Below are 13,615 nucleotides of genomic sequence, written 5' to 3'. Positions count from 1 at the left end.
GATGCTGCATTGATTAATGAGAATGCATACGAAGCTGGCACTAGGAAAATCAGGGTGGGTGGGGAAAGTTAAAATGAAAGGAGATGTCAGATATAAAAGTAGTGCTGTCAACTGATTAATGAATTTTTAAACTTTGATTATTCTGGCTTTTAACTGATTAGCTGAGGTATTTAAATTGAATTAAATTAATTCAAATATTACAAGCTCAATCAAAGCACATTTTGGGGGATCCTGAAAGAAAGGAACATTATTCTGAAGCCTGGAACTTACACTCTAGGAAACAAAAAGCTAATCTACAGCTACGGCCCTTTCGCAACAGAAGAGGCATGTTCCTTGTGACTGATCTGCAAGAGGAGTGCTCTTGCAGGAGCCCGTGTGCCCTGTTTGGTGCTCCCGCACGTATAACCGTAGAAGCGGGTGGGCTAGGCAGATAGCTACGGGCCACAGGATTTTTTTAAATTACTCACGAGGAATGCACAGGAGCGCAGACATGCAGCAACACAAGGGGGATAGGAACTCTGTTGAATATGCGCTCCTGCGCAGAGATATGTTTGCATTTAAAAAAACACACCACACACTCGGTGGTAAAACACACCAAATACCCACGCACACAGCCCTCAAAGCTAATTGGCTGTTCGCTGAGAACAGCGAACAGCAACGACCTCACAAAGGAGGATGGCACACCGCAAATGTTCTTCGCAATGGAAGCGAGAGACCCGGAAAAACCATGACAAAAACATTCAGGGATATTCCGGGAAAACTGAGAGGTGGAGCCAAGATCACTGCAGGAGCAGGTGAATGTCATGTGCCCCGTTAGTGATGACCGTGATACAATCCTGCAATAAATGGCTGGTGTAGACTCCCCCAAAACCTACCATTCATTGCTGGCCAAGCCACTTTTAACATTTAAGTTTCCCACACATGTGTGAATAAGAAATATATTCTGGTAAAATAACACACCACAGCCAAAATGCTGCATAAGATAAACCAATGGAAATCCCATCAATACCATGAAAAATCAAGGTGTAAAAGCCGTTGAGACTGGTTTCAACCGAGCTCTCTCAACTTCAGTTACCTGCGGTTGTTGATGTTACAAGAAATCTAAAGCAAGGGACAGGGTTGGGTGTTCTGTCCACTAAAGAAAAATTAAAATCCTGTGCCAAGCTAATGCAAATTCATTCCATCTTTCAAACGAAAGAAGCCATTCTCAGAGTTCTGAATTCTGCGTATGCATCAACTTCTATTCTTTAGCAGTGCAATAGAAGAATTGTTTAATACATCTAACACTGGCCAGAAGAACAGTAACACCCAGTAAAGGGAACTGCCTGCTAGCTTTAGGTAAAGAACTGGAAGGGGAAAAAAAAGAAGCTTTATATGTCCTTCCACACCCATGTATTCATATCAATAACATTTGTTGCAGAGAAAAGACGTGCTGTATTGAAGTGCACTGATAAATGTTGGGGAACGTTACGCATCCCCTATATTGCTTTTATAGTGATATTTCCTGCTTTTTATTCCACATTATCCAAAATACCGCAACAAATGTCACGGTGTGTCCTGTGAGGTATAGATGTACAAGAGGGATGTAGTGTCATCACGATGGGATCGTAATGATTTGACTCAAGGTGTAGATCTGACCTTGGTGTGGGGTGCGCAAAGCAGCAGGCCCTTTAGGAGGAGCGTTGGCTTTCTCAGGGCATGGCTAGTCGTACCTGGTGTAGAAGGATGGAGGGGAGAGGTTCTCGTGGTATGGTGATTGTGAGATTTCCCCCTCTGTCTACATGCGACGTCCAGGAAGAAAGAGGATGTTGTGCCCGCCATTTTGTTTAATCGAGAAAGAGCGAAGGAGCGCTGCTATGAAAATGTAAGTGTAAAAAAACACAACCCCCTGCTCCCGCTCCCCCCACCCCACGCCTGGTGGGCATGTCCGCGCCCCATGCCTGGGTCCTGGTTCCTTGCAAGGAGCTGGGACAAACTGTGATGCCCGGCCACAGTCCCATGGTCTTGGGACTAGCCCGGGACCACGGGAAAAAACAGCATTAAACTGTAGGGCCATATCCTTGGGAAATGGAGGGATCATCCCTCCCTGCCCCTGGGATCCCCTGTGTGTCATCTGGACATACAGGGATGAACCTGGGGCGATCCCAGGAATAAACCATCATCTAGCTATGCCCTCAGTCCAACCATTTATGTAGGTGTGTGTGTGTGTGTATGTGTCAAGGACAATTTTAATCCACAAGTCTAAGATGTAGTTTATTTCCCCAACCTTGTGACCATCAACTCCCATCTGCCCTAAATATCATGGCCAATGGTTAGGAATCCTGGGAGTTGTAGTCCAAAACATCTGGAGGGCACCAAGTTGGGGTAGGTTGCTGTAGTTCACTGCACCAATTCACTGACCGAAGCTTGAACTTCAACTTAAGATAGTATTATTTAACCGCCGTATAGAGAATTGTAGATGCACCAACCTATGGTTTCAATTTTTGCAAATGTAGCCAAGTTAAACATGTATACCTTCCCTGGCCCCCAAAACGCCATTTCTTCCTATGCTGGTAGTACTGTTAATTGGAGATTTACCTGCATAATCTGTCCTTGCATAATGTCCATCTTCTGATTTTGTAGTGGTTGTTGTGTTATCTGAAAGAGATCAATACATTTTATTTTGTTATATTCCGATATGGTATTCCTGCTCAGGTAAATCATGACATTGCTCCCACAAGTCAGCTGGGCTCTAGCAGTGAAACAGAAGAAGGGTTAATATACCTATACCGATTTCTCTGTAAAAGGCAACCCTAGCATTATAGCACAGCTTGTGATACAGTCCTCACAAGACTGTACCAACTCAGGTATGTTAGAAGTGTCTGCAGTTTTGGATGCACCCCAGGTTAAATTCTCCCTGAATATGCAAAGCTGGCAAGCATATCGAAGATTTTTACACAGGGGCTTTAATACATAATCTGCCTTTTGCATATATGTGGTGGAACAGCCTCATGAGGGCTGTGTGCCACATACCCCACTGAATACTGGGGTTGGCTGAAAGACTTGAGTATTCTCAGTGGAAATGCTCCCCTTAGTTATAAGGGAACTGGTTGTCCCATCGTCTGCACAGGTACATCTGATGGCAACCAGGCTGAAAGCCTTTTCTGTTGTGGTGGCCCACATTTGGAATGATCTCCCCACGGAAGTGTAACAAGCACCATCCTTGACAGTGTTTTGCTGCCATTTGAAAATGCGTTAGCTTTCTTAGGCATTTGCTGATTTTAAGACCTGAGTCATTTTTTTTATTTTGTTAGTTTTTATCTTTGTATTTTAATTTAATTGGTGTTTTAATGAATTTTGTAGACTGCCCTGTGATTTGCTAATGAACAGTGGTATAGAAATATTTAAATTATTATTGTTATTAAATAATAATAATAATAATAATAATAATAATAATAATAATAATATGGCTCTTACATTTCACTTGAATGCTCATTTCCATGGATACAGCTGTCTGTCTGTTTGAATGTTTAATAAAAGGCAAAATAATTGGTGACAGCAAATATTTAATGACTACATGTTTTTATAAGCAATGCACTGAAAAAAAGAGTGAAATTATATATTTTAGACAGCTATTTTTTTTTTAAAAAAAGAAATAAGTGTAGTTATGGACCTTTCAACAATCATAGCTATTACATAAGAAGGGTTTAAAGTTTATATAGAGCACTTAATAAAATGCAAAGCATTCAATATGTAGGTGTAGAAGATATGGATGGGGGGATCTATCATGACTTTCAGCTTCTTCTACTTCAGTGGAAATGTTACAGAAAAGAGAATAGAAACTAGTTAAAAACCAGTTTTGTGGACCCATTATGCTTGTATTCGTCTCTCCCCCAGTGCTGAATGAATTCCATCTATAAATGATGAATACCCTACATTTTAATAAGGGGAGTATGCCAGAAGTTCACTGGGACAAAAGCACTTTCCAAAAACCTTGACCAAACCCCAAGTGGATATTTTCTTGAATTAAGAGGGCATCTGGCAAATTGTCATACTTTCAAAGATCGACCATCTGCCTCTGGGATTATGAATGCAGAGTAGATGACATAAGGGGGAAAAAATCAGTGGTCCTATCGGCTCCAGTATAGGCAGCATGTATAGATGGCTAAGCCTGCAATCCTATACACCAGGTGCGTTGAACCTCTTCCAGCCCGAGGGCCAAATTCAACTATGGAAAACCTCTTAGGGGTTGTGTTCCAGTGTCGGGCAGGGCTGAAAGCAAAGGCAGTGAAGCCAAAGGAAAATGAGGTGGAATCAAAACGATATCCCTACCCCAGCATATTATAGTTTACTGCGAGTAACTAAGCATTAGGAGATGCATAGAATGGGGGAGGGGGAACTGCGCCGAAGCCGGGAAATCACCCAGTGGTTGGAGAAAAGGAGTGGGGTATGGCTATGTGGGGCACCCTGGAGGGCCCAAGTGGGCCCCTGGGTGGGCTGAATTTGGCCCCTGGGCCTAAGGTTCCTCACCCCTGCTATTCACAACAACCCAGGTGTTAAGCTCTATCCCTCCAAGAGTCAGTAATGACTCAGTGATTGCACGAGAGGTTCCTTTCCTTTCTTATTTCTGATTAGACCTGGAGCCAGTGTGGAGTAGTGGCTAAGGTGTTGGATTGGGAGTCGGGAGATCTGGGTTCTAGTCCCCACTCGGCCATGGAAACCCACTGGGTGACTTTGGGCCAGTCACAGACTCTCAACCCAACCTATCTCACAGGGTTGTTGTTGTGAGGATAACATGGAGAGGAGGAGGATTATGTACACTGCCTTGGGTTCCTTGGAGGAAAAAAGGCAGGATATAAATGTAATAAATAAATAAATAAAATATCGGATTGTACTGTAGGTAGAGAAGTTCCTGCCTGGAAAATAAGAGGGTCTTCTTTTCATTTCTAGCAGCTTCACTTCATGCACCATTCAAGATATGTACTGAAAATATCCAAATCCTGTACCCAGGATATGAAGGGGTAAACGAAGGATGGGAGAACTTGCCAAGATTCTCCAAATATCAGCTCTCTGCTCATCTCTCCTTGAACTGCGCTCATGTTTGTGACCACTGCTCCTTTCCCGCGAACGGGAAAACAGCGCAAAATGAACGCTATCAAAAGTGAAAGTAGTAGCCCTAAAAAACCCCAACCCAAGTTTGTGCAAATTTTCCCCATAGACTAATGCATGGGTGATTTTATATTTTTGCATTTTGAAAAGGTTATGCATTTTGCAAGCGTGCATTTTTCAAGTACACATTTTGTGAACAAAATGGAAGTTCAGAAATTTGTGGACATTTCTGTGCTTCCGTTCATACTTGGGATTGCAAAAGGACCCCCCCCTTTTTTTTTTAGTGATTTATGAACTGAAACAAAATTCTCATACTTTATACTCATACTCATAATAAATAGCTTACCCTCTATCTCAGGGTAAGTTATTTATTAAAACCCTCTGCTGTTTTCTTCCTATTTTGGCGATTCTGCATTCCCGCCCACTTTAAAAACTGTATTAACTTTAGGGAAAGAGGTCAGGAAATGGAGTGAAGGGCATGAGGACTTGGTGAGCACTAGTGACTAGAAGAGCAAGAACAGTAGTCAGGATGGAAATGGAGTTCAAGGTAGTGTATGCAAGCTGTCTAATACAGTTTTCCACTTGAATGAAGAAGACCTCCATACAAAATGACACTTCTGTACACAAATCTGCTAGGGTGTGGCCATGTGTTCACAAAGAGGGCCGTTCTCTATTTGAAGGGTTGCCAGAGGACTGTCCTCCATTTTGAAGCCATCTTGTATACTGGGCTGTCCAGTCCAAGTCTGGTTTCAAGATGGAGAACTATCAGAAGGAAGAACTGGGCTTGAAGTTGCCCACCAACAGCACCTGGACAGCAGACTGAAAGCTCTATCACACCAGCATTATTCACTGCGAATTGCATGCAAAGGACTCTGTTTTCTACTTTATCATCTGCTTTTACTGTGAAGTACTCCGATGCGTCCTGCTTTGATTGCGCTTCTTAGCCAAAAGAAGCGACGTATTTTGGACCCCTTTAAGAGCGAATCTTTTGTTGTTCTCTGAGTGGCCACTGGGGGCGCAGGAGGAGGATGAGAGCAGAGTCGCCCAGCTGAAGCGTTCTGGCACTCAGGAAGGCGCTTACTTTCAAATAAAGACACTAACAGCTCAATCCTATCCATGTCAATCACAGAAATAGTAAGCTCTTTTGAAGTTGCTTTTGCTAGTGTGTGTGATGTGTGTGCTTACTTTGAGTAAAAAAACACACAGAAAAAGTGGAGGGCCCCCGAGGGAGTGTCTCTCCCTTGTCACCCCCCCTCCCCGTAAAGAGATCCTCTCGCCCATGCAAAGTTTCCTTCCTCTCCCTCCCCCTCCGCTGCTGCCTGGGGAAATGGCTGCTCCCGGGACATGCGCATGAGCAGGGCGGAGGTGGTGTGATGGGGCTAACAACAACAATGACAGCTTTCATGCGCCTATGGGATATTTTGAGGGAAATGGGTAGGTGTGATGACACTCTGAGCAAGGCACACAGGTGATCTAGTCACAGTCTCCCACACTATGGTGAGATGTATTTCTAATTAAATTACAACAATTCCTTCTGAATTTGCATCTATACATATATTTTAGGATGCACAGATTTTATTTTATGAAAATCGGTGCCCTCTTTTTTGGCAATGTGTTTCCTCTTTGGGGCGATGCATTAGCGGCTACCCTATCTCCCGCTGTATCAGACTACACACAGAGACCCTGCACATGGCTGGGCCTCCAGAATCAATCCCCTGGGCTGTGCATGGGGGCGTGGGGGATGGCCAACAGTGTCAGCTTTTACACAGCCAAACATCTGTTCGGATTAAGTGTGAGAACTGAATCACGGTCTGGTCCTTGTTGTCTACAAATTAATGACTGCCACCGTCAAAGCTGACCAGGTCTTATTGGAATCTAGGGGCATATACAGCCATTACCAGGGCCCTTGGTCCAAAATTTCTTCACTTCTTGCATATCACAGATTGAAACACAGAGCTGACAATTCTAAATAGAACTTTTTCTTTGAAAATGGGGAGGGCAAAATCCAGAGGGTTTTTTTTGGGGGGGGGGAGGTTGATGATGATAACAACAACAACAACAACAACAAAACAAATGTATTTATTACCCGCCTCTCCCTCTGGATCAAGGCGGGGGACAACATGAAATACAAAATATTATAAAATACATAAAATTGATCAAAACATATAAAAAAAATACATTCTTAAAATAACAGCCAGGCATCTTAAAATTCGATTGGGTAGGCCTGCCGGAAGAGATCAGTCTTTATTGCTTTTTCATATTCAGAAAGACTATTGAGTTGGCGGATCTCTCCTGGCAGGCCATTCCACAGTCTGGGAGTGGCAGCGGAGAAGGTCCTCTGGGTAACAGTTGTTAATCTAGCTTTCGTTGGCTGAAGTAAATTCTTCCCAGGGGACCTGAGTGTGTGGGGCGGATTGTACGAGAGAAGGCGATCCCGCAAGTAACCTGGACCCAAACCATGTAGGGCTTTAAAGGTAATAACCAACACTTTATACTATGGCCCGTTCTACTCCTAAGGGTGTAGAAAGATGCCGGGGAGACGATCCCAGGATTTCTGGCTTCCGGGATCTTTGCTCTGAGTCCAGACAGCTGCACGACATCCCGGAATGAAGAGGGATGTTGCGCCTATTGCAGCCGCAATACTTTTTTACTTTTTTTAAAGTAACAGGAACCGTAGCGCATTTGTCCTCCAGCGAAACATAAGGTGTTTTTTTATATAAAAAGCCCTGGCATGGCTCCCCACCCTACCACCGATGGCCCTGGACTGCCCCCAGCCCGGTTCCTTCCCTCTGCTGACCCCCGCTACTCGGAGGGTAGACGGAATAAGCTGGGACAGACACCCACACCATCCGTGATCCTTGGGATCATCCACGGACCGCTGGAAGAATCGGGTTTTCCCAGGGTTTCTTTATCCCTGGAAAAACCTGTGCCCATCCCCCCTGCCCCTGGGACTCCCTGTGGAAGCACAGGGAGCACCCAGGGACAACCCCTGGGGAAAAGGCTGGTGTAGAAACAGCCTAAATCTAAAATTTGAGGAGGTGGTGGGACAGAAAAAGTAGCAGTGGCTTTTAAACTAATTCTTGCTTAAACATAATTTTGGTCACCATGTTTTCACACAATGCCTCACTGAGAACAACACAGTGTCACACCCTAGCAGCATTCCGGAGGCTTTTTTGGGGAAAAGAAACAACATCTCCCACCGATGCTATGGTTAAGATGGGGGTGGGGGGCTGCTACCAGTGCTGTTTTCCCAGTAAGATCTCTCCTTTTCCCAACCCATTTCTAGCTTCCCCTCCCTGGTCAAAATAATCCCCCTTTTTGCAGCTTGTGAATGAGGCAGTGAAAGTGTGAGGGGCATTTTCTGGTTGGCACGAGGTATGCAGAATCAGATGTCTTAGCACTGCCATCTCCATCCCTTCACTTACAAGATGGGTAATGGAAGTTTGTAAAACTGCAGAACTGACAAAACTAACAGAATTTATAAGACCGAGGGACAGGAAATACAAAAAATTGGAAAATGCAATATGAACTGGTCTCCTTTCATTTCTTTTATGAAATCAAGGTACAGTTTTGATATTGATAAGTATAAGAGTTTTCCCGTGTCGTAATATTGTAATATTTTATGTGATAGTTATAGAGATTTATTTAATTTTCTAGTATGAGTTATATATAAATGCTTCTCTCTCTCTTTTTTTCTTACCGGTTCATGTTATGTTCAATATTAGATAATGTATAATTTATAGAAATAATAAAGAAAAAAAGGATTGCAGTGTGCAATACATTTTTTAAAGTAAGAGTGGTCTTATTCATTCTCAGGCTGCACTGATTAGGCATATCATACCCAGAGTGCAGGACTTAAGGCCAGTGTACTAAAACACAGTGGCCAAAAACCAGTAGAAAGATTAGTACAGTTGATTTCAATTGGGTTTAAGTATGCAGAATAATTTATTTATTTTATTTATTACATTTAAATCCCACCTTTTTCCCTCCAAGGAACCCAAGGCGGCGTACATAATCCTCCTCCTCTGCATGTTATCCTCACAACAACAACCCTGTGAGGTAGGGTGGGCTGAAAGTCTGTAACTAGCCCAAAAGTCACCCAGTGGGTTTCTATGGCCAAGTGGGGACCAGAACCCGGATCTCCCGACTCCCAGTCCGACACCTTAGCCACTACTCCACACTGGCGTAGCCACTACACCACACTAATAAACAAAAATACCCCCTCCCCCCACCCCTACATCTGAATAATCTCTGCCGCAAATCTATCGGAAATGTAAGAAGTGTCTAATAATAAAGCAGTCAAATTTCTTTTCCCTCCCCTCCCTTTTTTCTTACACACACACGTGCAAATTTTTAGAAAAATGGAGAGCACACTTTGAAATGAATTGTGCTAGCAGCGTTACCTTGACATCGACCCAAAGACATGACTTCAATTTTCTCTTGTTTCTGGCATGATGCTTCTTTGATCTGACATGCATTATCATAAGATTTCCCATCGGAAGCACAGAGAGGATTGAAGTTGGTTTGAGAACAGTCAATGTTGCACACACACCTGAAAAGATAAAAAAAATGGCTAATGTAAAAATAAAATAAACGAATGAATAATAAAAGAAAGCCCCACCACCCTGTCGCAGTAAAAAATAAACGGTAAAAATAAGAAGTTAAAAGAAAATGCTTGACATTTTGCTATGGGTTTGCAATTATAGTGGGATCGAATGAAAGTGAAGGCTCTTGGTATGTTGTTATTATTATTTATTTATTTATTTATTTATTTATTTATATAGCACCATCAATGTACATGGTGCTATAGATAACACAGTAAATAGCAAGACCCTGCCGCATAGGCTTACAATCTAATAAGTTGTAGTAAACAATAAAGAGGGAAAGGAGAATGCAAACAGGCACAGGGAAGTGTAAACAGGCACCAGGTAGGGTGAAGCTAACAGTATAGAGTCAGAACAATCTCAATATTTGAAGGCTATAGGGAAAAGAAAAGTTTTTAGCTGAGTTTTAAAAGCAGTGATTGAGTTTGTAGTTCTCAAGTGTTCTGGAAGAGCGTTCCAGGCGTAAGGGGCAGCAGAAGAAAAAGGATGGAGCCGAGTAAGGGAAGTGGAGGTCCTTGGGCAGGCGAGAAGCATGGCATCAGAGGAGCGGAGAGCACGAGCGGGGCGATAGTGTGATATGAGAGAGGAGAGATAGGCAGGAGCTTGACCGTGAAGAGCTTTGAAGGTCAGCAGGAGAAGTTTATATTGGATTCTGGAGTGAATTGGAAGCCAATGAAGAGATTTCAGAAGTGGAGTGACCTGGTCAGAGTGGCGGGCCAAGAAGATGATCTTAGCGGCAGAGTGGTGGACAAATACCAGCGGACTGATGTGAGACGAAGGAAGGCCAGAGAGAAGAAGGTTGCAGTAGTCCAACCGAGAGATAACCAGTGCGTGAACGAGAGTCTTGGCAGAAGAGACAGACAAAAATGGTCGAATCCTGGCAATATTATACAGGAAGAAACAACAGGATTTAGCTACTGCCTCGATGTGAGGAGTAAAGGAGAGCGAGGAGTCAAATATAAAGCCAAAACTACGGGCACTGCTTGCATCTCTGTACAGGACTGACATCTTGGGGAGTGTCTTCGTGGTGCTGGAATGAGGCAATGACATGCAAATTGGCATCAAGACAGCCCCAAACCTCGCTCCGGAGTCGCAGTGGACGCATGGCTGGGTGGTGCCTAGTGGAAGGAAGGAAGAGGGCAGATGGTCCCCAGATGTCTGCCCAGAAACCTTGTGTTTTCCCTCCTCCTAGGTGGAATTGAGTAATTCTGATGCCAAGGAGGGAGTGCTGGGTTTCTGGATGGCCACCTGGGAACTGGAGTCACCCTTGCCCTCTTCCTGGTATAAGGCGGCCAATCGCAGGTCACCTTCTACCAGGCACTGCCCAGCCACACCTCTGCTGCAACCCCAGAGCGAGATTTTAGGGTTGTCTTGTTTTGTTCCAGAGAAAAAAGTCAGGGTTAAGTCCCCAACTCTTTTTTTGCCGCAGCTTGCGAAAAATCACATAACCAGGTGGTTACGTGATTGCAGCGGCGTTTTATAATCGATGCAGTGCTACCACATACCCACCCTGGGGCTTTCTGTGCATTTAAACACACACACCTTGGAAATGGTAAAAGAGAAAGAACTAGAGGAAGCTAAATGTAGTGTACCAGTAGAAAATCAAAAAGTCTCCAGGTCAACGCCCACTGAGGGGAGAACCTTTTTGGTGTTAGTACCCTGCTCATGAAACTCTTTTGTGTTGACTGATATCCTGACAGCCCTTTTGGTAACAGGAAAGTGCTTTTTCGTTCTTCCAGGCTTTTTAAGTTCTATGTTTAACCCATCTTTACTGGTGCTTGATTGCTGGTTTCATTATGATTGATTTGTTCTGCTGTATTATATTTATGGCACTGCTTTCATCATGTGGTTTTGATTACAGTCTGTCTTTTATGGCATGGATTTGATTGCTGTTTGTATCTTATTGTGAACTGCCTTGAGAGCATTAGGCTGAAGGGCAACATGCAAATATACTAAGTAAATAAATAAAGATCTTCCCTCAGCCACGAATTTACTAGGTGGCTTTAGACAAGCCACTATTCTCTGAGTCCCATCCCACCCATCCCACCACTGCAATATAATACTGACCTATGCTCTTGTAAGGATTACTGAGCTCAAACTACACATTGTGGTGTTGTCTGCCCTGTTCATATACAAAATGGAGGGCGGGAGAGTCTTAATTCAACAGTAGACGGAGCACAGGGGAGAGAGGTAGTGACCCCTTGTCCCTCCGGCATCAAATCTCCCTCATGTTAGTCGCCTGAGGAATGTTTCTCCCTCCCCAGCTCAGGTACTGGAAGCAATCCACGCAGGGAGAATGTGGCCTTTTCCATTGGTCCAGAATGCTGCAGTGGCAAAGGTGCTAGTAGGCATATTACACCCATTTTATAACAGTTGGACTGGTTGCCAATTCCTTTCTGGGCATAATTCAATGTGCTGATTATTATCTTTAAAGCCGTAAATTGTATGGGCCCAGAATACCTAAAGGGCTATCTGCTCTCACACCAGCTTGCTCCTTCCTTTAGATCTGCTGAGGCAGGGGCAGTGTCAAGGGTAGGCATGGGTGGACACCTGCTAAGGTCCACATCCCAGTAGGGGCCCTACCCGTACACTACGCTCAACATCTACTGTCCTCATCCAAGTTCCTACTCCAAGGGAAGCTCAGAGGATGGCAACAAGGGAGTAGGGTGACCATATTTTGGAAACCAAAAAGGAGGACAACATGGTCGCCCCCAAGGGGGCGTGTCCAGTACCAAGGGGGCGTGCCCACCCAAACATACCTTGGTCACATGTCTGATTTTACAGCACACATTTAAGACAAATCTGTTCTACATAACATCTTAATGTTAAAATCACTGAAATAAAGAACAAGTGAGAGATTCAATGTATCTGAAATTAACTTCACTCACTCCTACTTTTGTAGGTTTTGATGTACTTTGAAGCTTTTGCTATACTCTGTGTGTTACATTCTCCCCTTCCCTCAAATATCTTTTCTGACTGTATCTTCACTCATTGCAAGCTGCTGTTGTTGTTAACAGGGTTTGCTACTGGCCCCAGATCAGTTTCAAATTTGGCATGGCTAAAGCTCTACCTAAAAGCTATCATGGTGCCAACTTTCAGCTCTTTATCTTTAAAAATGACAGTTTAAAAAATAATAATTTTAAAACCTCATTTAAAAAAAAAATCCTAAAAAATCAATGGATAAACGGATCTGTTTCAAATTTGGTGTGGCTAAAGCTCTACCTAAATCCTATCAAGGTACAAAGTTTCATCTCTTTATCTTTAAAAATGACAATTCTAAAAATAATAATTTTAAAACCTCAATTTTTTAAAAAATCCTAAAAAATCAATGGCTATACAGAACTGTTTTAAATTGGTGTGGCTAAAGCTCTACCTAAATCCTATCATGGATCAAAGTTTCATCTCTTTAACTTTAAAAATGACAATTTTAAAAATAATAATTTTAAAACCTCAATTTTTAAAAAATTCCTAAAAAAATCAATGAATGAACGGATCTGTTTCAAATTTGGTGCGGCTAAAGCTCTACCTAAATCCTTTCATGGTGCAAAGTTTCATCTCTTTATCTTTAAAAATGACAATTTTAAAAATAATAATTTTAAAACCTTAATTTTTTAAAAAAATCCTGAAAAATCAATGGATGAACAGATCTGTTTCAAATTTGGTATAACTAAAGCCCTTCCTAAGAGCTACCATTGTGCCAAGTTTCATGTCTTTATCTCAAAAAAATGACAGAGTTATAAGCATTTTTGTTAATTCCTATTAGAGCTGCTCTTTGAAAAAAAATCCGGATTTCCCCTCCCCCTCCCGGATTTGCCATCAAAAACCTGGACAAATCCGGGCAAATCCAGTCATATGGTCACCCTACAAGGGAGGGCCTTTTCGGTGGTGCTCCCTCCCCTCAGTTATGGAACGATCTCCTTTAC

General features: G+C 43.0%; 1 protein-coding gene across 1 annotated transcript in view; it reads right to left on the bottom strand.

Annotated features, from left to right (window-relative positions):
• Positions 1–13,615, bottom strand: part of TMEFF2 (transmembrane protein with EGF like and two follistatin like domains 2) — a 260,772-nt gene that overhangs the window by 50,612 nt on the left and 196,545 nt on the right. Inside the window, exons 6-7 of the mRNA XM_063118296.1 lie at positions 9,492–9,640; positions 2,578–2,637 (exon numbers count right to left, since the gene is read on the bottom strand). Coding sequence (XP_062974366.1) covers positions 2,578–2,637; positions 9,492–9,640 — 209 coding nt within the window. The remainder of the gene's footprint in view (positions 1–2,577; positions 2,638–9,491; positions 9,641–13,615) is intronic.

This window comes from Elgaria multicarinata, chromosome 2 (genome assembly GCF_023053635.1).
Source record: "Elgaria multicarinata webbii isolate HBS135686 ecotype San Diego chromosome 2, rElgMul1.1.pri, whole genome shotgun sequence".
Taxonomy (NCBI): Eukaryota; Metazoa; Chordata; class Lepidosauria; order Squamata; family Anguidae; genus Elgaria; species Elgaria multicarinata.
This window is presented reverse-complemented; position numbering and strand designations above follow the sequence as displayed.